Source organism: Pleurodeles waltl, chromosome 9, assembly GCF_031143425.1.
Source record: "Pleurodeles waltl isolate 20211129_DDA chromosome 9, aPleWal1.hap1.20221129, whole genome shotgun sequence".
Classification (NCBI taxonomy): Eukaryota; Metazoa; Chordata; class Amphibia; order Caudata; family Salamandridae; genus Pleurodeles; species Pleurodeles waltl.
Genome location: NC_090448.1, coordinates 1,145,242,365 through 1,145,269,576, shown reverse-complemented (window position 1 = coordinate 1,145,269,576; position 27,212 = coordinate 1,145,242,365). Strand labels below are relative to the sequence as shown.

At 47.2% G+C, this 27,212-nt stretch overlaps 1 protein-coding gene across 7 annotated transcripts in view; it reads left to right on the top strand.

The window, feature by feature from the left end:
* The window catches only part of SIPA1L1 (signal induced proliferation associated 1 like 1), a 701,300-nt gene that overhangs the window by 240,823 nt on the left and 433,265 nt on the right, over positions 1-27,212 (top strand). For all 7 annotated transcript variants that reach the window (XM_069208954.1, XM_069208957.1, XM_069208956.1 and 4 more), the window contains one exon: positions 21,482-23,281. In XM_069208954.1, coding sequence (XP_069065055.1) covers positions 21,781-23,281 — 1,501 coding nt within the window. In that variant the 5' untranslated portion in view covers positions 21,482-21,780. The remainder of the gene's footprint in view (positions 1-21,481; positions 23,282-27,212) is intronic.

Sequence of the window (27,212 nt, the reverse complement as noted above, 5' to 3'; positions counted from 1 at the left end):
TTAGGTGTAGAGTTAAGCGGATTTTTGCTGCCAAATATTTGATCTATTTAAGGGTCTGTTGAAATTATCACCTATGAGGTAAACATGATTGATGATGTTCAGTGTGGTATAGTAGCTGTTTGATGATGGGGCATTCTGTTGGTTTCTCCCTGAAATGGATGATTGGCTCTGTTTTTACTTGTGTTTTTATTGTGCCATTTGGTTCTATGTCAGCCTCCGTCTCTCCTGCCCTGTATTGCCAGTTTTCTGACGCTACCGTTGCACACTTTCTTGTCCTGCGTTTATCTGTTTTCCATCTTTGGACGAAATACATTAAGATGCATAGGAGGTAACACTGTTTATCATCCACAGCACCTCACTGGCTCTCCTGCTAGAAGAAAAAAAAATCTCAAGTTTCATATTTTAGGTGTATCATACAAAGTATCAACCACTGTTAGGGCATCCAAGACCATTAAATACCACTTATGACACAGCTAAAAAAAAGTGATAAATCAAAAACACAGATCACAAACACAGTATCCAAAACGCTTAAAACCATACTAGAAAGAACACAAAACGAGGAATTACTTGCACCGCATCACAAAATACTAGATTTGTGTGTGATATTTAAATGTAAGCCGCGTAAAATCTGCTCAACTTCCCATGCAGGCGACATTTCAAGCAAAATGGGGCTTTTCCAAGAGTTTTCTGCAAAAACCTTTTGCTTTGCGGGACAAATATCCTCCATAACCTGCTTTATTTTCACAAGGATTTCCACCCCTAATCCCCCTTGATGACACCCCTTCAAGAAATGGGGTAAAAAGGATCCATCACGTTTTCAAAAGCCAACCTCCCACACCTGCTTCTGTGATTCAGATCCTCGAGAGATGCTCCACGTTACCAGATAAGAAACTTCAGAAGTATACACAGAAACAGATGAAACTTGTTTTATGATGTGTCCTCAGATACTGTTAATTTGTGCATTTTTAAACCTTTGTATTTTTGATCACTGCAACTTGAAGTAACGAAACACGTTTTAAACTTACATCATTGTTAGACTTTTTACATGCACTCTTACCATTGTGTAACATTGATAAACGTCTACCATGCTTAGTTAGAATTTTACTCCAGGGTATCAGTAATATTTTCTGCCCTACATGGGCGTACTTCCCAGTTCCTCATCAGTTTCAATCTTCCTCTCTGAGTTTGTTGTTTTTGGTGACAGCCTTTGGCCTTTGGTATTGGCCGTTCAAGGATGCTACACATTGCTAGCCTGCTTTCCACTGCTGCACACTAAGGGCGGTTGACTTTCTCCAGTTGTGGGCAGTAGCTATTTTTGGCCAACACCAGCCTCTGTCATAGGCTTTTTCGGCTCTTGAATGTCCTTTGTCTTTTAGAATATTTAACCAGGCTGATTTAAGTTTAGGCTTCCTAGGACCACATGCATTGTACTAAACATGGTTCCCAATAATGGCAAACGATTCTCTGAAAGACCAACCCTTATGGAGAAAGACTCTATACTTCAGTTTGGCGATAGGTCGGATCAAGACTACACCTCCTGCTCCATGGTTGTTGCAGGTTAAGTGGATCCTATATAGGTATTTAAATTGTACTGTGTGGTATCTAGTGAACATAGTCACCGTCGAGAGGCTCTGAATCTGCCTCCCAGGCCTCTTTACATTTGAGGAAACCTTCTGGCGTACTAATGTAGTTTTATAAATTAGAGAAACAAAATCTCTCTGTGGTAGTCAGACCATTGCAGTTTTCACTTTCAATGGAGTGAAGACCAGTGATCTCTTCCACATCAACACATAGTGACAGGGCATGCATAAGTTGTAGATAAATAGCTGGGAGTGCACTCGCCCAAATTCCTCACATATTTCTAAAAAATGATTTTTTTTATTTGGGACGATGCAGTGGCACATAATCTTGATATTCCCAATTGATCCCAATCCTTAAATCATTCTGGGCATTGACTTGTGAGAGTATTCCTCCTATCCAGAGGGGAGTTTCCCCAGTAATATTCTTGAACCACTGCATGTGTATTAATGAAGGTTGCCATGTTTCAGTCACTACACTGGTGGCAGTGCACTGTCTACTGCCAAACCTTGTACAGAAGAGACATCTCCCAGGACCCATAATTCAGTTTTATATTTGGGTTCAAAGTAGGGCCATATAATCAAATCATTTTGACCTGTAAATGTGCAGCCCTAAATAAGGAAATTAAATCAGCCTTGCTCAGTTCCCAGTGATAGGTGGATTTGCAACATTTTCCCATAACTACCCAAGGATGTCTGTCCTCACCAATTATATCAACAGGGAAGTAGGGGTTTTAAAAAGGGACTGTTGCAATCTGACCCGGTAATTCTGCATAGTATACAGGATTTTTTTTGGGGTGGGGGGTGCATTCTAATGAATGTGATTCTGCCCTTTATTGATAAATGTAACGTGGAGCCTTGGTGGGTGTCTTTGAGTTAAATCCAGTAGGGTCTGTATGTTGTCAGCCAGATTGCTTGCTTACTTAGTCACAAAGATGCCTGTATTTAATATGTTGTCTATTCACTGGTATGTGTCCTTGATTGGAGCGGGCATTACTGTTGGCCTTGGAGCATAAGCGTATGAGTAGAGTCTTGGTCCAGTTCACTTTCAGTCTGGAATAACCATTAAGAAAGCTCATAGTCTACAGACATAAAGATATGGGTCTACTTTGATAAATTAAGAGGTTGATGTATAAGGATACTTTAGCAGAGGAAGCCAGTGCCGTTTTAAATTGGTCTCAGCTTCCATGCATGTGGTTCAAGGGCTAAGGGGAACAGCAAAGGTGACAGCGGGCTTCGTGTCCAATTGGGAAGTGGCCCAAAATGGGGCCCTCAAGTTTTATCGAAGCTGCCGGACCACTGTATAGTGTCTAGGTAGCTGTAATGAAATTTGGGCTGAATTCCGACTTGGTGAAAAGGGAATATAGGTAGGCCCACAGAACGCGCTTAAATGCTGTCATGAAAAATATTTGTAGGAAGGCAAAGTGTTCTTGAAGCTCAGCTTTACAGACAGGGTCTTTAAAGGCGTTGGATATTGTTAAGTGGTGATCTGCATGGCTAGAACCTCTTTGGCCCACCTGGGGACTGGATGTCCAATCACCCTGAGCAAGTATGTTGTCCTCTGCATTTATGTGGCTTATCATAGTTTTTGAGGAGCATTCTTCTGTTAGATCAACTGGTTTAAGTATAACTGAAATATGTGCCTCACAGAGCCTTCCATCTCACTTGTGTTTAAATATAGATCATGACTGGGTTGAGTTGGTGAGCTTGCCAGCCCTCAGAAGAATTCAGCAAGTACATCCATTTGGCTGCAGTGCTTTCCTCGATGGCTTCCCTTTCATTGTTAATGTTTTGTTTAGAAGTGGTCAGTTATCTGCAGAGAGACAAGCAAGTGACAGTGTATTTAATTATTTTGCCAGAGCCTCTTGTTTGAGGTAGTCCTTGTGGGGTTCTATGAAGTGTTATATTGGGCAAACTTGTTAGCTGTCTCTTTCGGTAGAGATAGGAATGTTGTTGCTACTTTTTTTTTGGCAACTATGTCTAGTACTTTCTTTGCTGAATGAGGCAGTGGAGCAGCTTACCGGATTTGATGCACTGGTTCTGGAGCCTATTTTGGGATGCCTGCCATACTTCGATAGCATCAATCTTATGACAGACGATGCCATCTCAATTTGGCATTTTATAATTGCTGCATGCGCTCATTTGTGCGGCTTTCTCTTTATTTTCGAGTTCCTGTTCATTGAATTCCAGCTCTGCTGTCATTTGTTTGCGCTTCAAATTACTTACTAACGTTATTGCTGTGTATGACTCCCTCACCGAATAGTGGCTGGGGAGCTGAGCTAGTATTGGCCTGAAAACAAATTAAGATGTCTTTCCCCAAGTTTTACTCTGAAGTTTGATTTGGTCAGACAACATGGACTCATTCGCCAGGGTGGGGTATGTTTGGGGGCCTCTCGTTTAGACTTGAATTTCTAAGGCGCTTGATCATATCCAATAGGCACCACACATTTATGGTGATTTTGGCAACCTCCCCTAGCGCCTCTTGGGCTGAAAAAATAGTGCAATCTGATTAATGACCTGTGCTCCACAGATATAGTCCCCTATGTCTGGGTAGTAGTGTTGCTGAGCATCGGTGAGCCCCACTGAATGTGTGAAAATCTGGCAATGGTATTATTGGGCCAAGTGAAGGGGGCTTAAGATAATTTCCCAATTAATCAATCAGTGAAACTGTACCTTCACCATGTCCTCCAAATCAATATACTCTCCCCTATGCCTCTGTGATTCTGTCACCCACATTTCTGAGGTATTGATGAAGCAGTGAGACACCCATACCCAGTTCTCAGATTTTGGCCTCATGAGCCTCATCTGAAGCATGTATGAATGCCAGAATGGTGATGGTGGTCTGTGTGGTCTCTTGAAATTTCTCACTGCTGCGTTCATTTCTCTCGTAGCTGTGATTTTCCTAGTTCCAGTAGAGTTGTTGGTTTGCATGAACTTGCACACAGCACCCTGCGAGGGGGGAGTGGCTACACTTCTCTCTCACCTTGGCCCAGGGCTGCTTTTGTGTTGCTTTGGCACTGTGCTAGTTAGTCTTTAATGTTAACATTACTGGGGGTGTAAGTTTCATTCCTGTCTATGCCATCTTTACATAGGCTGAGTGTTGTGATAGACCCTCCAGTACTCAATTCCTATGATTGTTTTGGCTGAGGTGGCACAATAGTCTATATGTATGATTGATATTGCATGTTTGCCACAGAATGTGGTAGGAGGGGGGAGCCTTTTCCTTTTTCTCTAGTTTCCTTTCCTTTGGCAGTGGAGTGATGTTGGTGCCAGTCACTGGTAGGGTCTGCTGCCCTGGTACAATGGTCTTAGTAAGTAGGGGAAGCTTCACTGGCACATAGGTTCAGTTTCTCTTTGAAGCCTTTTTTTTCTCTTATGCAGTTGGTCACCAGCCAGTGCTCCTTTTGATGTCTAATGCCACTTCACCTATTCCCTGAACCTCTATAAAGGTGTGGGGGGTGGCTGATATGGCTTGTTTCCTCTTATTTTCTCTGGGAGGTTATACACCATATTTATTTAAATGATGAGGCAATGAATGCTGTATGTCTTTCTCCTTGTGTGTTCTTTGTGTGATACTACAAACGATGCTGTGTTACAAAGGGCTTAAATGTTTATGGGAATTGCGGTGCAGCACACTTACATGAGATGTCGTTCATGGATGGTCTGGTTCTCTCCTTTAGTCTTCTGTCATTATGGTCTGAAGCTCTTAAGCACTGGGTCGAGGGACCAGCCGGGCACACTAATTCAACCCTGTTTATAGCCACCTCCGGTTCTGCAGTCAGAGCGAGGCCACAAGCTGCCATCACAGCCTAACTGATCCCAGGGCACTGGACTTGCAGCAGGCCTGCAGCCCTGCTTCCCTCCTGCCTATCCTTCATCCAGCAGCCTGCCGTAGAGTCTCAGGTACGATCGGGGGCTGCAAAGAAACACCAGCCACAGCCATCTCTCCATGCTCAGTCCAGAAGACTGGGTAGGGTGCCTTGGCTTATCACTCTGCGTCACTCAGTGCACCATCCCTGGGCAGCTCACTCTTCTTCATTGATGTGCTGCCAGCTCACAGGGTAGGAACATGCAGCCGTCCACCCCATGATCACAGCTCCAATCTCAGTTCGGTCACTTTTCTTAAGCTGGTCCTTCTTTGAGGGTTGCGGTCTTCATCTCCAGTCTCACACATTCACATCAACAGTAGGAGAAAAAGGTTCAGACCTCTTCAGTCATTTGAAAGGGGTGCCATCATTTTGTGGGACAGATGTTGCAGGATAAATTGGATGCCACATGAAGCAAATTGTATCCGCCATTTTTCCTAAACAAGTATTACTACATTGCTGTACTGTTTTTGTGTTATTATACTGTAATTATTTTGATTGTTGGAAATTTCTACAGCATTTTTTGATGTGGTCTAAAGAAACTAAGTATATTTGAGTAATACATTCTGCCAGAGAAAGACCCAGGCCTCCTCCTCTCAATCAGTGATTGCCACTGGTCAGCGTTGTGTCTCATTGGAATACAGGGAAGTGTTGGGAAGTGAGTAGGAACACTTCAGTGGGTGTGAGATTGCCACAAGGGAATGTGAAGGGGCCCTTTGGCCATCATCTTCTGCTTGCAAGCTGGCTTGTGAGGAGGCGCCCCAGATAAGATAAGAATTACTTTGAAGTTAGCCCAGGTGACCTGGAAAGATGGGGTGGAAAGTGACCAGAGAGAGTAGCTGTCTCCAGCTGTTGAGAAGTATCCATATTGCATTGAGCCCTTGCAAACCTCTCTGGGAAATGTGATGACTGCAATACTCAGTGCCCGTCAGGACTGATATATTAATGAAGAGAAGACGGCAGGATAGATTATGGGAATTAAATCTGATAGAGACTTGTAGTTGCAGATTCCTTACCTTAGAATTCCCCCAGCCGTCAGACTGGATCCGGAGATTTTTCTTCGAGCAGTACCCTTGTGCGTCTGTAGGTGGCATCGGTCGGCTCCGTAGCGGCGTCGGCGTTGTAGTCATCGTGATGTCGTTGGGAGTAGTATATAGATGTCGCCTTAGCGCAGTGACGTCAGTTCTTTTCTTTCCGTGCCAAGTGCTGACCCGGAGAAGAGCTACCCTGGTCTCTTTTTCAGAGACTTCGACCATTTTGTTGAGTTTTTGTGAGATATTTGGTGCGTCGAGGATGTCCCTGAAGACTGGTTTCAAGCCATGCAGGGACTGTCACCGCATGATGTCGGTGACTGATCCGCATCAGGTTTGTCTGTGGTGTCTTGAGCGCGACCATGACCCGAAGTCGTTCTCAGAGTGCCGGGCTATGCACCCGAAGGCCTTGAGAGAGCGGTCCCTCAAACTCATGGCGGCCTAGCACTCGACTCCACATAAGTCCTGGTATCATTCGAGAGGAAGGCCTCAAGACCATTCGTGGAGCCATCACCACTTGTCTTCTAAATCTTTGGGTACAGGTAAGAAGTCGAAGAGGTCCCATCACTTTCAGACTTCGCCCCGTCGCACGGCTGACGCAGTGCGGGAAGAGCATCGACACTCAAGGTCTCCATCCTCTGAGCCTGTGTCTGGGTCTGCTCCGCGCTTCCCTGAGTTTCCCGGAGCCGGAGCGACCCCCGCCTAACTTGGTTCTATGAGGCCATGCACCTCATCTTTGGGCGGACCGACCAGGATACAGCGCCTTCAGGCCCAAGGGGTTCAGTTGAGGGGCCTTCCGGTTCTGTGCCGGCGGCTTCAGCTCCGGCCACCCAGGTCCCCTCTGGATCCGCTCACGGATCTGCACTGGCGCGGGTCACACCATTGAGACCTTCCCCGGCGCCGGTTCGATTGTCGGCACTCCAGACATCGGTAGTGCTCACTATCTATGACGACCCGATCCTTATCCATGACGACTGAGTCAGAGCGGCGTCGGCTGACGCCTCCTTTGTCTTCGTTGGGGCCTATTTGCCACAGGTCGGATTCGGACCCTTTATCCTATAAGTACAAATTGGAGAAAGGATTGGTGGGGTCCCTGGATCCTTATGAATACGAGGGTGACCCATCTTTGGACAGGGCTCAGGAATTGGACCACACCAGTGGTCTGGATACTTCTCCAGATGATGGCATGCTGTCTCCGCCTACCGTGGCTACGGCGGAGGGAGCTCTGGTTAGATCTGTTTGCCTCCGAAGAGAACGCACAATGTCAGCTGTTTTGCATGTTGGAGTTTCCAAGGCGCCACTCGCTCGGCTACGGCGGAAGGAGCAACTTATGGTATGGTGGTCAGTAGGTCCTTGGCCTTGAGCTTTCTACTGTAGGGGTCAGGTCCAATCTGTTGACGGAGGTGCTTCAGCCAGCGGATCCATATCAGAACCCTTTTTGCCATTCAATGAAGCCCTCACTGATGTCCTTTTGGGTACTTGGTCCAAACCCAACACAGGGGCTCCTGTGAAGAGGACTATCACACACTGCCATCGGCCCGCTCCGAACAACCCTAAATCCCTGTCCCAACATCCTACACCTGAGAGTCTGGTCATCCGGGCTTCCTCTTCTTCAGGCGCATTCCTTTCCGCACCACCGGATAGGGAATCAAAAGGCTGGAACAGTTTGGTAAGAAGTTGTTTTCTTCCTCCAGTCTTGCGCTGAGGTCTGTGAACACCGCATGCCTTTTGGGCCGCTATACCCACTCTTTGTGGGATACGGTTGACCAAGTCCTGCTGCAGATACCAGAGGAGGCCCGTGCTATCGTCTCCCAAGCTCTGAATGATGGGAGAGATGCGGCAAAGTTCACAATCCGTTGTGGGCTGGACACAACCGACTCTCTGGGCAGAGCGGTTGCTGTGACAGTGGCCTTGAGATGCCACACCTGGTTGCGTACTTCTGGTTTTTCTGGGGATGTCAAACAGTCCCTCATGGACATGCTCTTTGATGGCTCCCATCTCTGTGGAGACGAAGCGGACTCGGCCTTGGAGAGATTCAAGGATTCCCGGGCTACGGCTCGGTCCCTTGGTATTTCCTCTGCCCCTCGCAGCCTGCTTTTTGCCCCTTTCATGGCCACGGAAGGGGCTCCCTGTCAAGTCTTCTGCCCAGCCACAGTCACCAATGCTGTCCAGCTTCTGCTTGGCCAGGGACGTGGGACAGGGAACCAGAGGTCTGCCCAGTCCACCTCTGCAGCAGCTGCAGCCTCAGCCTCCAAACCCTCCTAGTCCGTCCCCTCACTCCCATCCAGTTGGCGGCAGGATTCGCCATCACCTGCCCCTATGGGAATCCATCACTACGGACAGGTGGGTTTTGCAGATCGTTCGAAAGGGCTTCTGCCTACCTCCGTTTTTAATCTGCTCCACCAGCCGTGCCTCCATCCTTCAGTCACCTTCCAGAGGATCATTTGGCACTTCTCTGCCAGGAAGTTGCAGCTCTCTTGGCCAAGGGAGCTATAGAGAAGGTCCGTGCCTGAAGTAGTATGTGGTTGTTATTCCCGCAACTTTCTGGTGCCAAAAAAGGACAAGGGCTTACGTCCTATCCTAGACATTCAGGACCTGAACTACTTCCTCAAGAAAGAGAAATTCAAAATGCTCACCCTGACTCAGGTTCTGTCTGCCTTGGACCCTGGAGACTGGATGGTAGTGTTGGGCTTGCAGGATGCTTATTTCCACATCCCCATCCTGCCTGCCCACAGACGTTACCTACGATTTGTGGTAGGTCACAAGCACTTTCAGTTTACCGTGCTCCCCTTCAGCCTCACCAGCGCCCCTCGGGTGTTCACAAAAGTGATGGCGTGGTTGCAGCTCATCTGCGCAGGCTAGGGGTGTCAGTCTTCCCCTACCTCGACGACTGGCTGTTGAAGGCAGACTCGCCCCAGAAAGTCGTCTCCCACCATCAGACTACGGCAAACCTCCTGCACACGCTGGGGTTCACTATAAACGTGGCAGAAGTCACACCTGACTTCCTCTCAGATGCTCCCCTTCATCTGAGCTGTTCTGGACAGAGTGCAGTTTCAGGCTTATCCACTCGAAAAGCAAGCCCAAGACATTCAGGCTATGATTCGGATCTTTCGGCCTTGGTCTTGGGTTTCAGTGAGACTGACTCTGAGGCTGCTGGGCCTCATGGCCTCCTGCATCCTGCATCCTGCTAATAACACATGCCACATGCCAGATGGTATATGTGGGCTCTGCAGTGGGACTTGAAGTTCCAGTGGACGCAGCATCAGGGGTATCTCCGACATGGTCCAGATCTCGGAGGGGACTGCGAAAGACCTCCAGTGGTGGCTTTTGAATCCGCTTTTAGTGCGCGGCAGATCCCTCTCCCTTCCCTAACCAGATTTATCTATAGTGACAGATGCGTCACTTCTCGGTTGGGACGGTCACATGGGAGAGGTGGAGATCAGAGGCCTCTGGTCTCTGGCGGAGTCTGGGCTCCATATCAATCTCCTGGAGCTCCAGGCGATCAGACTTCCGTTGAAAGCATTTCTTCCCTCTCTCAAAGGAAAAGTAGTGCCGGTGTTCACGGACAATACTACCGCCATGTGGTGCATCAACAAATAAGGCGGAGTAGGGTCCTGGACCCCTTTGTCAGGAGGCACTACGCCTCTGGACATGGCTGGAACATCAGGGCCTTACCCTGGTGGTTCAACATCTGGTGGGTTCTCACAATGCCAGAGCGGACGAACTCAGCCGTCGATGCACAGCCGATCACGAATGGCGTCTCCATCCGGAGGTGGCGCAAGGTCTCTTTCTGCAGTGGGGAGAGACTTAGTTAGATCTGTTCGCCTCCGAAGAGAACATGCAATGGTGCACTGTCAGCTGTTTTGCATGTTGGAGTTTCCAAGGCGGCACTCGCTTGGAGACGCTTTTCATCTCGAGTGGAACTCCGGCCTCCTTTCATGCCTTTCCACCTATACCACTTCTGCCCAGAGTTCTAAAGAAGATCAGGAACGACCGGGCCCATCTTGGTGGCTCCGGACTGGGCACAGAGAGTCTGTTATCCAGAGCTATTGAGCATGTCCATCAATCCTCCAATCAGACTGCCTCTTCGGGCAGATCTTCTGTCGTAGCAACAGGGGACGGTCCTTCACCGAAACCTGTCCCAGCTTTGCCTTCATGCGTGGAGAATGAGCGGCGCCAGTTAGCGACTTTTGATCTTCTGCCCAAAAGTCTGTGATGTTATCTTGGCAGCCAGGCGTCCCTCCACCAAAACTGTATACGTCTGTCGTTGGAATAAATTTGTGGCATGGTGCATCAACAAATCTGTTGATTCCCCTCGCTGCCCCTCTATCAGAGGTTCTTCTGTTCATTCTTTCTTTGGCCTTAAAGGGTATTTATCTGCCATTTCGGCCTTCCTTAGGTTACCTTATCAGCCCTCACTTTTTAAATCTCCTATTGTAAGTAGATTCCTAAAAGGCCTCACCCGTTTATTTCCTCCCACTCCATTTATGATGCCTCATTGGGACCTCAATCTTGTCCTTACTTAGTTAATGTTTTCTCCCTTTGAGCCGATGCAGAATTGTCCCTTGCGGCTCCTCACCTTCAAAACTGTCTTTCTTGTTGCAGGGTGAGTGAGCTTTAAGCCCTTTCATCTAAACCTCCATACTTGTCTGTGCACCCTAACAAAGTGGTGTTGCGCACTAAGGCTTCCTTCCTTCCAAAGGTGGTTACGCCTTTTCATGTAGGCCAGTCCATCACTCTGTCTACTTTCTATGCACCCCCACATCCTTCTCATGAGGAGGAGAGACTCCACCGTCTGGACCCAAAAAGAGTGTTGGCGTTCTATCTTAATCGTACTAAAGATTTACGGGTGGACGATCAACTCTTTGTCGGATATGTGGGTGCGAAAAAAGGGAAGGCGGTGCAAAAGCGTACCATCTCTCAATGGGTGCTTCTTTGCATCAAAATGTGCTACGCTTTGGCCAAGAAGCAACCCCCTGAGGGCTTGCGTGCTCATTCCACCAGAGCAACTGCTGCTTCCACTGCGTTAGCACGCAGAGTTCCTGTCCTGGATATCTGCCAGGCAGCTACGTGGGCGTCCCTGCACACGTTTGCTAAACAGTACTTCCTGGACAGTCAGGTCCGTTGGGACAGCTACTTTGGTCGTTCGGTCACGCAGGACTTCCTAATATGATCCTTGTTTGCAGCCCACCTCTGAGGATGGCATTGCTTGATTATCTATTCTAAGGTAAGGAATCTGCAACTAGAAGTCTCTATCAGATGTACAAGTTACTTACCTTCGGTAACAAAATATCTAATAGAGACATATTCTAGTTGCAGATTCCTTGCAGCCCACCCATCCTCCCCGCTTGCGAACTGATTTCTAGAGACAGGGATTCCCCTTTCAGGTCCTTAGCTCTGGAGCACCAATCTCGATGGTGTTAGCGGCTCTGCGCTTTGGTGTTGAAAGTCGTTAAAGGAAACTGACGGCACTGCGCGAAGGCGGCATCTGTATACTACTCCTAACGTCATCACGGCGACTACGACGCTAACAACACCCCCAGAGTCGACAGACGCCTCTGACCGACGCACAAGGGTATAGCTTGAAGATAAATCTCTGGTTCCAGTCTGACACCTAGGGGAAATTCTAAGGTAAGGAATCTGCAACTAGAATATGTCTCTACCAGATATTTTGTTACCGAAGGTAAGTAACTTGTACATTAGGACTGGGCCAGGGCTCCCAAAGCATTCCACTGCTGAAAGGCAGCCAATAATCATGACTATTGTGCTAAGGGCAGCACCCATAGATGAAGCACCGCCTCCAACAGGAGTTGGGATTAAGGCATTTCACGCTGTAGTCCCTTGAGGGGAAAAAAAAAAATCCTGACTGATAATAGATGTAAACTTTTCTTCCAGCAGCAGAATACTCTCAACTTATTGTCCTGCAAGTCTTTGTGTTCAGTTCACTAAATGTTTAATAGTGTAACGATACACACAAAGATCCCCTCCCCACATTTGCAAAACAGGCTTAAAGAAATGGTGGTAGGAAGAGAGCATTAGAAAGGGTGAGAGCAAAAGTGGACTACAGATGGTGCATTGTCTGTTGAGAAAGCATCTACAGAGAATTACATTCAGGAGAGCTACTTTCTATTCATCAATACAATAGAGTGAGTCCTACAAAACTAAGAGTGATGACGTACAATTGTGTGATTGGCATTCAAGCTCCAAAACTCTCGCTTGATCTTCTATGTCAAGCCTCCAACCGAGGATCACCACACACTTACATCATTAACAATTAAGAGAAGTGATATTTTTATCAAAGTAAAAGTAACATGGCATGAATAAAATAATTTAGAAACCTAGTCAAGAAAGGCAATGATTATAGATTATTTGATGACGGCATTAGCCCCACACTTTAGCATATATAGGCAGTAACATGCTAATTGACCGGGCCAGGGGGCAGGAGAGAGATTCCCACCAAACACCTTCTCTCGCAGTTTGGTTTAATAGCAATTCTTTGCCAGTTCTGACAATCACTCCCACATTCCCAGTGAGAGACTAATGGTTTGCTAAAAATAAAATTGAGATTAGCGTTTAGTGAGCTGCCCGTAACACTGCAGCAACGCAGAGTAAATTAATGAGCTACTGAATTCACAAACCTACTTTTGCAGACTGTTACAAAATTTTACAAAAGTGTAAAACAATTCAAATTAGTAATTCTACTATGCAACAAATAAAATGTTGATTTTAAAATCGTTGTTAGTAAATCTTAATATCGCATGTACGGACAAGACCCACATGCAGGGCATAATGCTGCATAGTTATGTCACCTAAAGAATGCCTATATCTAGCAACCATCTGAATAAAATGTCAAGTGCAAAAAAGAGCTCACAACGTAACCATTACAGAGTTTTAAAACCTTAACGCTAAAAAGAGATGGAACGTTTTTGATAACATCTTTCTAAAATGGTGAAAAAAATGTCAACACAAAGTCGGCAAGGAACTGGTAACCAGTTCTAAACTCCACTACTGTGATTTCTGTCTTCAGTAGTCTTTTAACCACTTGCCTTCTAGGGTTTCCACATCTTCCCACAATCCCTGGGGCAGGTTGAGCCTGGGAGATCATGCGCTAGCGCATGCGCTCTCCTTACCAGAGTCTTTTGCTTAGTAATTGGCTTGGACCCACTTATTGCTTACCATTTGTTGGCATCATTGTTGCTCTTCTTTCCTGCCATTTTACTGGACAGCACTTGCCGTGCATCATTTCCTCTTCTTTCTGTGGTGCACAAATCGTGATCTAGTTTCTAGTGTAGTCATGTGGCAAAGGCAGTGTCCAACAAGCATTTGCAATGCAACGGGTCTCGCATTTGCTCGAGTTTGCGCTATTGCGTTATAAACTCCTAACCGGACTTTTCTTGCCACATAAATTGAAAGTAAAGCAGTTTCACATAAGCGACCGTTTCACAGCGCCACGGCCGCCATGTGCATCAATGTGAAGAGACACACAAAAGGAAAAAAGTTTGCTCGCAGTTAAATGTATCCGCAAAAGTGCAATTAGCCATGTAACAGGGGCGATGGCCAAGGCGGTAACAAAACCTCCCCAAGGAGGGACAAATGTAAGCCATTTACCAATGTCATCAAAGGATTTTTGAAGGGCAAGCCCACGAACAAGTGGTAGTGATGGGTGTGATGTGGGCGTTGTTAAAAGCCCAGAAACATACCATCACGTTGGAAAAGCTGCACTTGCGTGCTGCTATGCTCGACTTAAAAAGTGAACAAAGCATACAGCAATGTGGCCCCAGCCGTCCGCCATTGCATCTGTGTCCTCATTCAGCAACCTTGTGAGCAGTAGCTAGCAGCTCTAAATATTAGCTGCATCATGCCTACAGTGTGTGGGCCAAATAGCTGGAGTTGTGTGTAGAAGGGACTGCTAGAATAGCTCAAGATATACCATCTAGGCCCTTTTTACACAGAGCTTTAGAAGTTCCCACTTGAGAGATTTGGGAGCTCTGTCTATTTAGCATACAGAACGTGAGGGTGGACACTAGAAGGAGTTTGCGTGAATGAGTAGCGCTAGAGTAAATCCATACTGGTAACCCAAGGCTACGGGAGCATTTGAAAATGCAATGAGAGACCGTGCCTGATTGGGTAATCCAGAACTGTATTATGATTGGCTCCATTTGTGTTTGCTTTTCTTTTGATACCTAGAAGGGAAGGCAGAGAGGCGCACTAACGGCCCTACTGCAGTAGAGCCATCATCCAATTAGAGATTTTGTACTACAGGCCGACTGTTGTATTACCACAGGAAGTTTACAAAGGATGTTAGTAACTAAACATGCTGTTCTAGCAATGAATGTTCACAATTTTATTTTGTAAAGTGCAAACTTATTCAAAGAGCAACAGAGCATCCTCCCTCCCTCTTCTCCTTCTTCTGTGGTTTGCTTAAAAAAAAAAAAAGCGATATGACGCTAAAGCCATCATAACTGTTTTTTTTTTTTTACAAAGATATCCACACCAATTTTTTTTTTTGCCCACGTGTTGAGGATTATAAAACTGCCCGAATTTGTGGTGCTCCCTGGATAGAACAGAAAAAGTAGCAAAAATTACTTTTTTTTGTTGTTGTGGAAAACGGAATATGTGCTAAGCAGGAAAGAGTATTTTCCTAAAAATTGCATCAAGAGAAGTTAACCCTGTTTGCAAACTGCAGAAATTGGACTAGAATAATTTTTACCACAGTTTGTGCAGTTTTCAAAGTGGTTGCCACTATTTCATATTTATGAGGTTTCTCCATACTTGCAGTTAGTGTTGGGAAAGAGATGTCAACCCACAAAGTTGTACATTTCTGTAATATAGACAACGTACTGAATTCTACAATAGGTAATTCCTGTAAATAAACTATTTATTGGACTCAAAAAATAATTCAAGTAGAAATTAATAGAGATGCGTGACTACATTTTCAATTGTAATATTTTGCTCTGAAGGCCAATCTAGAAAAGTGAAGCAGAGGTACTTCTGTCTCACTCTTCCCTGTTGCAGCGGTAAGTAGTGTTTGTCAGCTCGCAAAAATACAGACAAGCGCTATCAACCAAGCCGCACCTTATAATTTTTCATTGAATTTCCACCATCAATTTAGAAAGTTACATGTGTCGAATTAAAAAAGTAATAGAGGAAAAAACTGCAGTTTTGTAAAGTGCCCAAAAATCACTTTTTAGAAATAGGGGTATTTGTGCCACTCTGAATACCGTCTCACAGCCCAAAATCTTTGAAAAGGGCAACTTTCGAAATCCCTTTTACCAAATATGCTAAATGGGATGCCAAAGCTTTTACGAGTCTAAGGTGAGATTAACTCCTTTTGGAGATTCGCAGTGAACCAACCCTAACTAAATACAGGAAATCTTTGCCAACCTGGTTACTTACCAGCTGAATTGTTTGCCTTTGAGTTCACATTTTGACCCTCCCTCTTTCTACGGTGCCAAGAAACTCCTAACAGAGTGTATGTTGCGCTATAAAAGACCCTTAAGTTACCATGCTAACAACTGGAAGCCAAAACTGCAGAGATTCAATAGACGAAAACAAAACCTTATTTTCATAGCCTCATCTTGTGGGCCTAAAAAGTTAGCTGTGGTTCATGGTGCTCCAAGAGCGTTTTAAGTTTACAGTGTTCCCCTTAGGCCTCACCAGTGCTCCTCAGGTGTTCATGAAAGTGATAGCAGTGGTTGCTGCCTGTCTTCAATTGTCGAAGGTACCATTACTCCGTACCTCAATGCCTGATTGTTGAAGGCAGGATCACTGCAGTCAGTTGTGGACCACCTCCCGGGAGGCATCCCTCTTCTCATCTTCTGGATTCAGTATCAAAAAGCCAAATCCCCTCCTGACTCCTTCACAAGGGCTTCCATTCATTGGGGTAACCCTAGACACAGTGAAGTTAAGGGCTTTTCTCAGCCGCATGGAGTCCAGGTTGTTCGGGATGGCTCGGTCATGGATAACTTGAGAGAAGCACTGTGGCTTCCTGGTCCCTTAGCCTCCTGTGTGTCAGCTATGCCAGGTGGCATGTGTGTACTCTGCCGTGGAATTTGAAGTTCCAGTGGGCCCAGCATCAAGGCAATTCAACCGATGTCATCCATGTCTCGGAAGAGACGGCTTCAGATTTGCAGAGGTGGCTGCTCGAACCAGTGGCAGTCCTCTCTCCCCTACCCACCCAGAGCTGACAGCGGTGACAGTCTCTGCTGTGTTAACATGCCATCTTGGAGGAAGTAGAGATTAGGGGCCCCTGGCGGAAGCCTGGCTCCACGTCAATCTCCTGGATTTGTGGGTATTAGTCTTGCTCAAAATACTTTACTGCCGGACATCAAAGGGAGGCTAGTGGAAATTCTCATGGATAATCCTACTGCTAATTGGTACTGCAACATGCACAGCTCAGTGGGGGTGGTCATTAGCCCCGTGTCAGTAGGCTGTGCATCTCTGGAGCTGGTTGGAGTGGCACAGCATTTTCCTGATCATCGTGAAACACCTAGCAGAGTCCCTAAATGCTATAGTGGACTGACTCACCAGGCAGTGTCTGGCAGATCACAAGTGGTGTGTATATATATCTGGACGTGGCGGTGGTTGTCTTTCAACAGTGTTGTGAACTCCAACTAGGTCTTTTCCCCATAGTTGGTATTGCAGTGTTGAAAGTTGTGTACATTGTTTTCCACAAGAACACATTTAGAAGATGTACTGTGGCTGAAATGGAGGACAGGACTCCAGTACACCTTCCTACCACAACCTCTCCTCCTTGTAGTTCTGACATATATCAGGAACGACCAAGCCCAAATCATCCTAATCGCTCTGGATTGGACCAGTACTGTGGTAACCAAATGTTCTGGCCATAACTATCTGTCCTCTGATCAGGCTGCCACTTAGCAAGGACTGCCTTTCTCAGTAAGAGGCCTTTCAAGATTGTACCAGTGTTCTTTGCTCCATAACCAACCCTGGAAAGAGAAGGAATGGTTCTATTGAGCTTCTACATTGATCGCAGCAAAGACCATGGAATGGACAGTAAGCCTTTTGTGGTGTTCTCTTGAGTGAGGAAATGGAAGGCTGTGCAGAAAAGGACGTTGTTGATGTAGATAGTTGTCTGCCTTAAGGTCTGTTATGCATCAGCCAAGAATCAGCCCCGAAAAAAACAGAGCCCACTCCTCTAGGGTTAGGACTGCTACTCTGCATTGGCTGGCCGAATGCCTTACCTTGACGTCTGCTGGAGTGCGACATGGACTTTGGTGCATACCTTCACAAAGCACTGCTACCTTGAAAGCCAGGTCCAGCGATAAGGACATTACACCCACTTGGTCCTGAAACACGTTTTGGTCTGACCCCACTCCACAGACCGTTTACTTTGGGGAGGTACTACTTTGGTATCTCATCTAAGGTGAGGAATCTGCGATTAGAAATAGCCATAGAAGAATAAATTACTTACCTTCAATAATGTTTCTGATGGTTACTCTCTGAAACTGCAGTGGGCAGCTCACTGTCTTCCAACTGTAACTGCCACCTTCCACATTATCTACGTGCTTCTGAAACAGAGCAAGGATTTCATCAACAAATCCTCTGACCTCACCACCTCATAATTCGTCATGCCCACACCATCGTCTTCGGCAATTTCAACCTGTCAGCCAGTTGACGCATGTAATAACAAGACACCTTCCACAGCTTCATGAATACGTTCACTGGGACAGCGTGTCACACAACCATCACGTTCCAAAAGTCGCATCCTCAACCTCGTCTTCTAGATACTACCAACCATGCAATGCCAACCTCCCATATTGCTGGACGAACCACCTCCCTGTCTCCTTCACCAGGCTTAACATGCAGTAAACACACTGAGATGAACCAAAAAAAGAGAATAACAAAACTTCAGATGCTTCAAATACTTTTCAATTAACAACCTAAAGCTCAACAAAACCCTCTCAGTGCCATCTCCAGTTCTTGATGTCCACATAAAGTAGACTATTTCAGCATGTGTCTGGAAAATCATATTTCACATCAAGACTCAAGGACACAGGGGCAACATCACATCTGCTTCTCCTCTTATACCCACACCTCAGTTCTGCAATACCACAATGGCAGTCCTTCAAGCTCCGGTCTCTCAGGCCTATCTGCTTGACAGTCTAACCCTTGTCCTTCTTCACAGCTGGAGCATTATTTTCATGACTGCATTGCACGTGAGAACAGTTTCACATAAATTTTCTTCTGGGTATTGGTACGTTGCTGCAAATGAGAAGAAAGCACTGTGCCTGGATCCCCGCCGACACCAGAAAAACCGTGACCCACGCCCTTGTCACGAGTCGCCTGGACTACGGCAACACCCTCTACGCCGGGACCACCGCCAAACTTCAAAACCGCCTGCAACGCATCCAAAACGCCTCGGCCCGCCTCATCCTCGACGTACCCCGCAACAGCCACATCTCCGCACACCTGAGACACCTGCATTGGCTCCCAGTCAGCAAAAGGATCACCTTCCGTCTTCTCACCCACGCACACAAAGCCCTCCACAACAAGGGACCGGAATACCTCAACAGACGCCTCAGCTTCTACGTCCCCACCCGCCCCCTCCGCTCCGCTGGCCTCGCACTTGCTGCCGTCCCTCGCACCCGCCGCTCCACGGCGGGTGGGAGATCTTTCTCCTTCCTGGCGGCCAAGACCTGGAACTCCCTCCCCACCAGCCTCAGGACCACCCAGGACCACTCTGCTTTCCGGAGACTCCTAAAGACTTGGCTGTTCGAGCAGCGATAACCCCCCCTTTCCCCCCTAGCGCCTTGAGACCCGCACGGGTGAGTAGCGCGCTTTATAAATGTTAATGATTTGATTTTGATTTGATAGTACAAGGCCGCATTTACCTATGGGCAGAATGGCCAGAAATGGCTCACGTGGAAATCTTTCCACCAGGCGTTCAATCTGCTCGCGGATGAACACATCAGCACACTGGTCGTGCGCGGTCCACGTGAGTTCCAGGTGGTGTGCAGCAGAGTCGTCTATGCTCGTAGTATGGTACTTCAGATTGTGGGAGCTACAACATGGCCACCACCAGGAACGTCGATCATGAATGATTTTAAAGTATATAATTCGTTGCGAAGCGTGGCAGCCCACTCTGAAGCGTGAAGGTACCAAAATAGAAAGTCTGTTTGTCAAGAGCCACATTCCAAATATTGCTTATTTATATGAACCCCAACTTTCAGCCAAGGCCACGTCACTTGGCATCAACCTCTACACACCAAGGATCTGAAACGATATTGGTTGCTCCATAATTGGGGCGGCCCTGCTACAACGATTGAGGAAGCAGGTAAAGACGCACCTCTCTGAAGAGCCCTGCATCACTATGCTGCGTTCACCTGTGTGTGTTATAACCCTTGACTTTGTACAGTGCTGGGCCGCCTTTCGGCAGTTTGTGGTGTACAATTACTGCACACTTGCTTGCAGAAGTGGTGTGTAAACTGGTACGCTTATCAGATGAATGAAGGGGTGACATCTATTCCCCTTCTTTCAGCTCTCGAGCCTGAGCAGTGCCCCCAAGACCCTACGGTTGCTCATTGAGGCGTGCTGGACTTTCGTCAGCATTTGTCGGGGGCGAAGGGGCTGGGGCGAGGGTTCTGCTTGCATGCCTGAGCCTCGCCGGACATCGCTCCCGCGCAGTGCGCGCGCGCGCGCTCTGGCGTTGTCCCTTAATGCAGGCTCAGTCTGTGATGCTCGTGCGTGCACGTGCGCCGAGGGCCCGCTGCAGCAGCGTAGCCTTGCAGGGCCGCCTGCGTGGATCTCTCGCAGGCATCACCGAGCCCCTGAAGGCCCATGTCCGCGGGCCGGGAGCATCGGTCAGTGGACAGGACGGCGCTGTCGCCGCTCTGCTGGCTCAGCAGCCGGCTTCAGCAACGTCCCCCTTGGCAGGAGCGACAGGCCTCGTCTGGAGCGGCCTGTTGACAAGGATGCCCGCGGTACTGGCGCCTCCAGCCCCGCTCCTTCCTCCAGAAGGTCGCTGCGCTCCAGCTCGTCCGCTGCTCTGCCCCGGCGCCGCCGGGCAGCTTTCACTCGGTCCTGCTCCGGCCTCGCTAGGAGGGCGCTGGCTGGGAAGATACTTTAGGGACGCTGCTGTGGGGGCAGCTGCAACAGGGCATACACATGGTTTCTTAATACAGGGCACTGGTCCCCTCTGAAATCTACCCTCGCCTGCGATGGCCGTCTGTGATATGACGACTAACCCCAAAAATCCAAGAAAAACATTTCTTGTTGCCCTTTGAAGTCCTGCGTGTCTGCAAGTAGAATTTTAAAAAACTTGTTTCACGTGGTCGGATTGTAAGAAGTATCCGTTTCAACGAGCTTAAGGGATCGTGTTTATATAAATGCACCAGGGCATTCTGTAAATGGTGTAATTTCATGTATTACGTATGTAGCATTGTTAAGAACCAGTGAGGGTGGTGAAAGGTGTACACAGCAGCATGCTGAAACTAGCCTAAGCCCCCAAACCTGCCCCAGTCTTCAGAGTGTCACAAAACTTCTACTCTTTCACAAGTCACCCCTCACACGTCACTTCACTGGTGCCTGTAACCGACCTTGTTCCCTCCTTCTCGCCTTTTGTCCCTTCTCCCTGACCCCCGTTTCTAGCACCCTTCTTTTGTTTACACTGAACTGACTACATGGTTACATATGGCAAACTCTGTTCTCCCCTCTATGCAGGAACTGACAACCCAGTTATTCCATCTACCTCATCTAATAATGTCCTAAGTATGTTTTATACATAACATATTCTATTCTTTTATCTAAATTCCCTCTAATAATGTTTCTCATTTCTAATTTTTAATTATACCTGTGTACTGAGTACTGGCCACCTGGACACCAAGTATCCGCAATGTAAACATAAATGCTCCTAAAGGACAAACTTTCTCATTGGTTGTTAAATATTACCCATTTAATCCTGCATATTATTTGACTTTGTACTTATATTGTAAGCGTTTTTGGACATTATATTTTTGTGATCGATATCTTTCTTTTTTTTTTTCAGTGCCATCAGTTCATCGAACATGTGTACAGGTGATGCCAGGTCTTTCTTCACACATTGGAACCTGGAGCTTCAACAACAATGAAGAAGCTAAAGAGACTTCTGGGCAGCACCAATCTAAACACTTAGCGTGCACGAAGCGGAATGCAACATTTTAATCTCTGTATATGAACACTTCTGAGTTCCCATGCTACCATTTTGTTTGCTGGAGGCTTTTCTCCAAAAGGGGATTGGGCATTCTGGAAGCCAAAATGACTCCGTTTTCTGCTGGAGCACATTAGCACGAAGCACGTTTTCACATCATGACCAGCCTAAAGCGGTCCCAGACTGATAGGGCAGTTGCGAGTGTGGCGCAGGCTGTTGGCGCAGAAGTATCTTCCAAAGCCCGCTCCGATGATTTTTATATGAGGCGTTTCAGGTCGCAGAATGGCAGTTTAGGGCCTTCAGCAATGTCTCCCGTTGGGCCGCCACGCAGCGAAAGCTCCCACCATATTTCCGCCACCCCTGGTGTCCCTAAGATGGGCGTTAGGGCCAGGATTGCTGACTGGCCACCTCGAAAGGACAATCTGAAAGAAATGAGCCGGAATAGTCAGGACCTTGAAACAGTAAGTTGTGTTGATACCATGTCTGTTAAAAGCAGTCCAAGCAGCCAGGTGAGTTCTACAAGCTTAAACTCAAATGACTCTGCAATGCTGAAGAGCATCCAAAACACTCTCAAAAGCAAAACAAGGCAGGCAGAAAGCTTGGATTCCAGATTTCTCACTCCAGATGGTTACCCCAGCTCCCCAAGAAAAGGTATGCGCAGGATAAGACAGCGCAGTAACAGTGATATCACTATTAGTGAACTTGACTTGGACCACTTTGAGGAGTGTCTGTCTCCGAGTTATAAATTGGGCCAGTCTCTGCATAGGGAATATGGCAGTACTTCCTCCATTGACAAGCAGGGCACATCAGGAGAAAGTTTCTTTGATTTGATAAAGGGATATAAACATGACAAATCTGATCAAAGAAGCCCGGCTCCCGCAAGACTCAGTGAACTTCTGCTTGGCAGCGGGAGCAGAGGTTCTGGCTTGTCACTGGATGTCATAGATGGAGCAATTAGTGGCAGAGACAATCACAGGCACTTCAAGGACCGGGATAAGCCACTAAAAAGGCGTTCAAAATCTGAGACTGGAGACTCTTCCATATTTCGTAAGCTGCGGAGTGTCAAGACCGAAGGGGACGCTGGAAAGCCATCAGACCTTGAGGACAACAGATCAGAGGACAGCCTCAGACCGTGGACTTGCCCAAAGTGCTTTGCCCATTATGATGTACAGAGTGCATTGTTTGATTTGAACGAAGCTATAATCAACAGGAATAATGTGGTAAAAAGGAGGAACACCACAACAGGGGCGTCAGCAGCCGCTGTAGCCGCCTTAGTTTCTGGACCTTTATCTCACTCATCAAGTTTCAATTCTCCGATGGGCAGCACTGAGGACTTGAATTCAAAAGAAAACCTCAACATGGACCAAGGGGACGATAAAAGCAATGAGCTTGTGATGAGCTGTCCCTATTTCAGAAATGAAGTTGGTGGAGAAGGGGACAAAAAGCTCAGTTTGTCCAAATCCAATTCTGGATCATTCAGTGGATGCGAAAGTGCCTCTTTTGAGTCCGCTCTTAGTTTACATTGTGCAAATGCAGGATTGGCAGTGCTTGAAGTGCCCAAGGAAAACTTGGTTCTACACATAGACAGAGCAAAAAGATACATTGTGGAACATGTGGACCTAGGAGCGTATTACTATCGGAAATACTTTTATCAAAAAGGTAAGATTTACATTTTGGTTGCCCCACTTTGTTTGAATTTGGCATAATGATTCAGATTTTGCAAACCATATGTCTGCTGGATAAGGATTTGTTCTGAATTGCAGTTGTTGATACCTTGGTTTTGATGCAGTGAATCAGCAAACAACTGCAATAAATTTGTTAAAGACTTGTGTTAGGCTGGCTACCGAACATCTTGAAGGTAATTTGGAGGAGCAACTGGGTGCCATAGTGGACAGATCTTTTCGTTAGGGTAACAGCAGTTTGAGGATTTAATTAAAATGGATAGTTGCCACATGTGTACCTGCTGTGTTTATAGAATTGGTCAGCGATCAGCACCCAACAGCGATCTAAAGGTTTGGGATGTTGAAATGTGTAGCTTTGGCTAATGAAATAGTTTAAATGGTATAAATATTGTGTAGGAGGCTGGACTGGCTTGTAGTGAGTACCAAGGGGTACTTGCACCTTGCACCAGGCCCAGTTATCCCTTATTAGTGTATAGGGTGTCTAGCAGCTTAGGCTGATAGATAATGGTAGCTTAGCAGAGCAGCTTAGGCTGAACTAGGAGACGTGTGAAGCTACTACAGTACCACTTAGTGTCATATGCACAATATCATAAGAAAACACAATACACAGTTATACTAAAAATAAAGGTACTTTATTTTTATGACAATATGCCAAAGTATCTTAGAGGGTACCCTCAGTGAGAGGATAGGAAATATACACAAGATATATATACACAATAGCAAAAATATGCAGTATAGTCTTAGAAAACAGTGCAAACAATGTATAGTTACAATAGGATGCAATGGGGAAACATAGGGATAGGGGCAACACAAACCATGGACTCCAAAAGTGGAATGCGAACCACGAATGGACCCCAAACCTATGTGACCTTGTAGAGGGTCGCTGGGACTATTAGAAAATAGTGAGAGTTAGAAAAATAACCCTCCCCAAGACCCTGAAAAGTGAGTGCAAAGTGCACTAAAGTTCCCCTAAGGACAAAGAAGTCGTGTTAGAGGAATAATGCAGGAAAGACACAAACCAGCAATGCAACAACTGTGGATTTCCAATCTAGGGTACCTGTGGAACAAGGGGACCAAGTCCAAAAGTCACAAGCAAGTCGGAGATGGGCAAATGCCCAGGAAATGCCAGCTGCGGGTGCAAAGAAGCTTCTACTGGACAGAAGAAGCTGAGGTTTCTGCAGGAACGAAAAGGGCTAGAGACTTCCCCTTTGGTGGACGGATCCCTCTCGCCGTGGAGAGTCGTGCAGAAGTGTTTTCCCGCCGAAAGAACGCCAACAAGCCTTGCTAGCTGCAAATCGTGCGGTTAGCGTTTTTGGACGCTGCTGGGGACCAGGAGGTCGCAAATTGGACCAGCCGAGAGAGGGGACGTCGAGCAAGACAAGGAGCCCTCTCTGAAGCCGGTAGCACCCGGAGAAGTGCCAGAAACTGCACTACGAGGATGCGTGAAACGGTGCTCGCCGCAGTTGCACAAAGGAGTCCCACGTCGCCGGAGACCAACTTAGAAAGTCGTGCAATGCAGGTTAGAGTGCCGTTGACCCAGGCTTGGCTGTGCACAAAGGATTTCTGCCGGAAGTGCACAGGGGCCGGGGTAGCTGCAAAAGTCGCGGTTCCCAGCAATGCAGCCCAGCGAGGTGAGGCAAGGACTTACCTCCACCAAACTTGGACTGAAGAGTCACTGGACTGTGGGGGTCACTTGGACAGAGTCGCTGGATTCGAGGGACCTCGCTCGTCGTGCTGAGAGGAGACCCAAGGGACCGGTAATGCAACTTTTTGGTGCCTGCGGTTGCAGGGGGAAGATTCCGTCGACCCACGGGAGATTTCTTCGGAGCTTCTGGTGCAGAGAGAAGGCAGACTACCCCCACAGCATGCACAAGCAGGAAAACAGTCGAGAAGGCGGCAGGATCAGCGTTACAGAGTTGCAGTAGTCGTCTTTGCTACTATGTTGCAGGTTTGCAGGCTTCCAGCGCGGTCAGCAGTCGATTCCTTGGCAGAAGGTGAAGAGAGAGATGCAGAGGAACTCGGATGAGCTCTTGCATTCGTTATCTAAAGTTTCCCCAGAGACAGAGACCCTAAATAGCCAGAAAAGAGGGTTTGGCTACCTAGGAGAGAGGATAGGCTACTAACACCTGAAGGAGCCTATCAGAAGGAGTCTCTGACGTCACCTGGTGGCACTGGCCACTCAGAGCAGTCCAGTGTGCCAGCAGCACCTCTGTTTCCAAGATGGCAGAGGTCTGGAGCACACTGGAGGAGCTCTGGACACCTCCCAGGGGAGGTGCAGGTCAGGGGAGTGGTCACTCCCCATTCCTTTGTCCAGTTTCGCGCCAGAGCAGGGCTAAGGGGTCCTCTGAACCGGTGTAGACTGGCTTATGCAGAATTGGGCACCTCTGTGCCCAACAAAGCATTTCCAGAGGCTGGGGGAGGCTACTCCTCCCCTGCCTTCACACCATTTTCCAAAGGGAGAGGGTGTCACACCCTCTCTCAGAGGAAGTTCTTTGTTCTGCCATCCTGGGCCAGGCCTGGCTGGACCCCAGGAGGGCAGATGCCTGTCTGAGGGGTTGGCAGCAGCAGCAGCTGCAGTGAAACCCCAGGAAGGGCAGTTTGGCAGTACCAGGGTCTGTGCTACAGACCACTGGGATCATGGGATTGTGCCAACTATGCCAGGATGGCATAGAGGGGGCAATTCCATGATCATAGACATGTTACATGGCCATATTCGGAGTTACCATTGTGAAGCTACATATAGGTAGTGACCTATATGTAGTGCACGCGTGTAATGGTGTCCCCGCACTCGCAAAGTTCAGGGAATTGGCTCTGAACAATGTGGGGGCACCTTGGCTAGTGCCAGGGTGCCCTCACACTAAGTAACTTTGCACCTAACCTTTACCAGGTAAAGGTTAGACATATAGGTGACTTATAAGTTACTTAAGTGCAGTGTAAAATGGCTGTGAAATAACGTGGACGTTATTTCACTCAGGCTGCAGTGGCAGGCCTGTGTAAGAATTGTCAGAGCTCCCTATGGGTGGCAAAAGAAATGCTGCAGCCCATAGGGATCTCCTGGAACCCCAATACCGTGGGTACCTCAGTACCATATACTAGGGAATTATAAGGGTGTTCCAGTAAGCCAATGTAAATTGGTAAAAATGGTCACTAGCCTGTTAGTGACAATTTGGAAAGAAATGAGAGAGCATAACCACTGAGGTTCTGATTAGCAGAGCCTCAGTGAGACAGTTAGTCACTACACAGGTAACACATTCAGGCACACTTATGAGCACTGGGGCCCTGGGTTACCAGGGTCCCAGTGACACATACAACTAAAACAACATATATACAGTGAAAAATGGGGGTAACATGCCAGGCAAGATGGTACTTTCCTACACAACCCCCCCCCCAAACGAAGGACAATAAGACTAGCCATGACCTGATGAGTCTTCATTGTCTAAGTGGAAATATCTGGAGAGTCCATCTGCATTGGAGTGGCTACTCCCAGGTCTATGTTCCACTGTATAGTCCATTCCCTGTAGGGATATGGACCACCTCAACAATTTAGGATTTTCACCTTTCATTTGTTTTAGCCAAAGTAGAGGTTTGTGGTCTGTCTGAACAATGAAGTGAGTGCCAAACAGGTATGGCCTCAACTTCTTCAGTGCCCAGACCACAGCAAAGGCCTCCCTCTCAATGGCAGACCAACGCTTTTCTCTAGGGGTCAACCTCCTACTAATAAAAGCAACAGGTTGATCCTGGCCCTCAGAATTAAGTTGTGATAGGACTGCCCCTACTCCTAATTCAGATGCATCAGTTTGGACATAGAATTTTTTAGAGTAACAGGGGCTTTTCAGGACAGGTGCAGAGCACATGGCCTGCTTCAGCTCCTCAAAAGCTTTCTGACAGTTTGCTGTCCATAATACCTT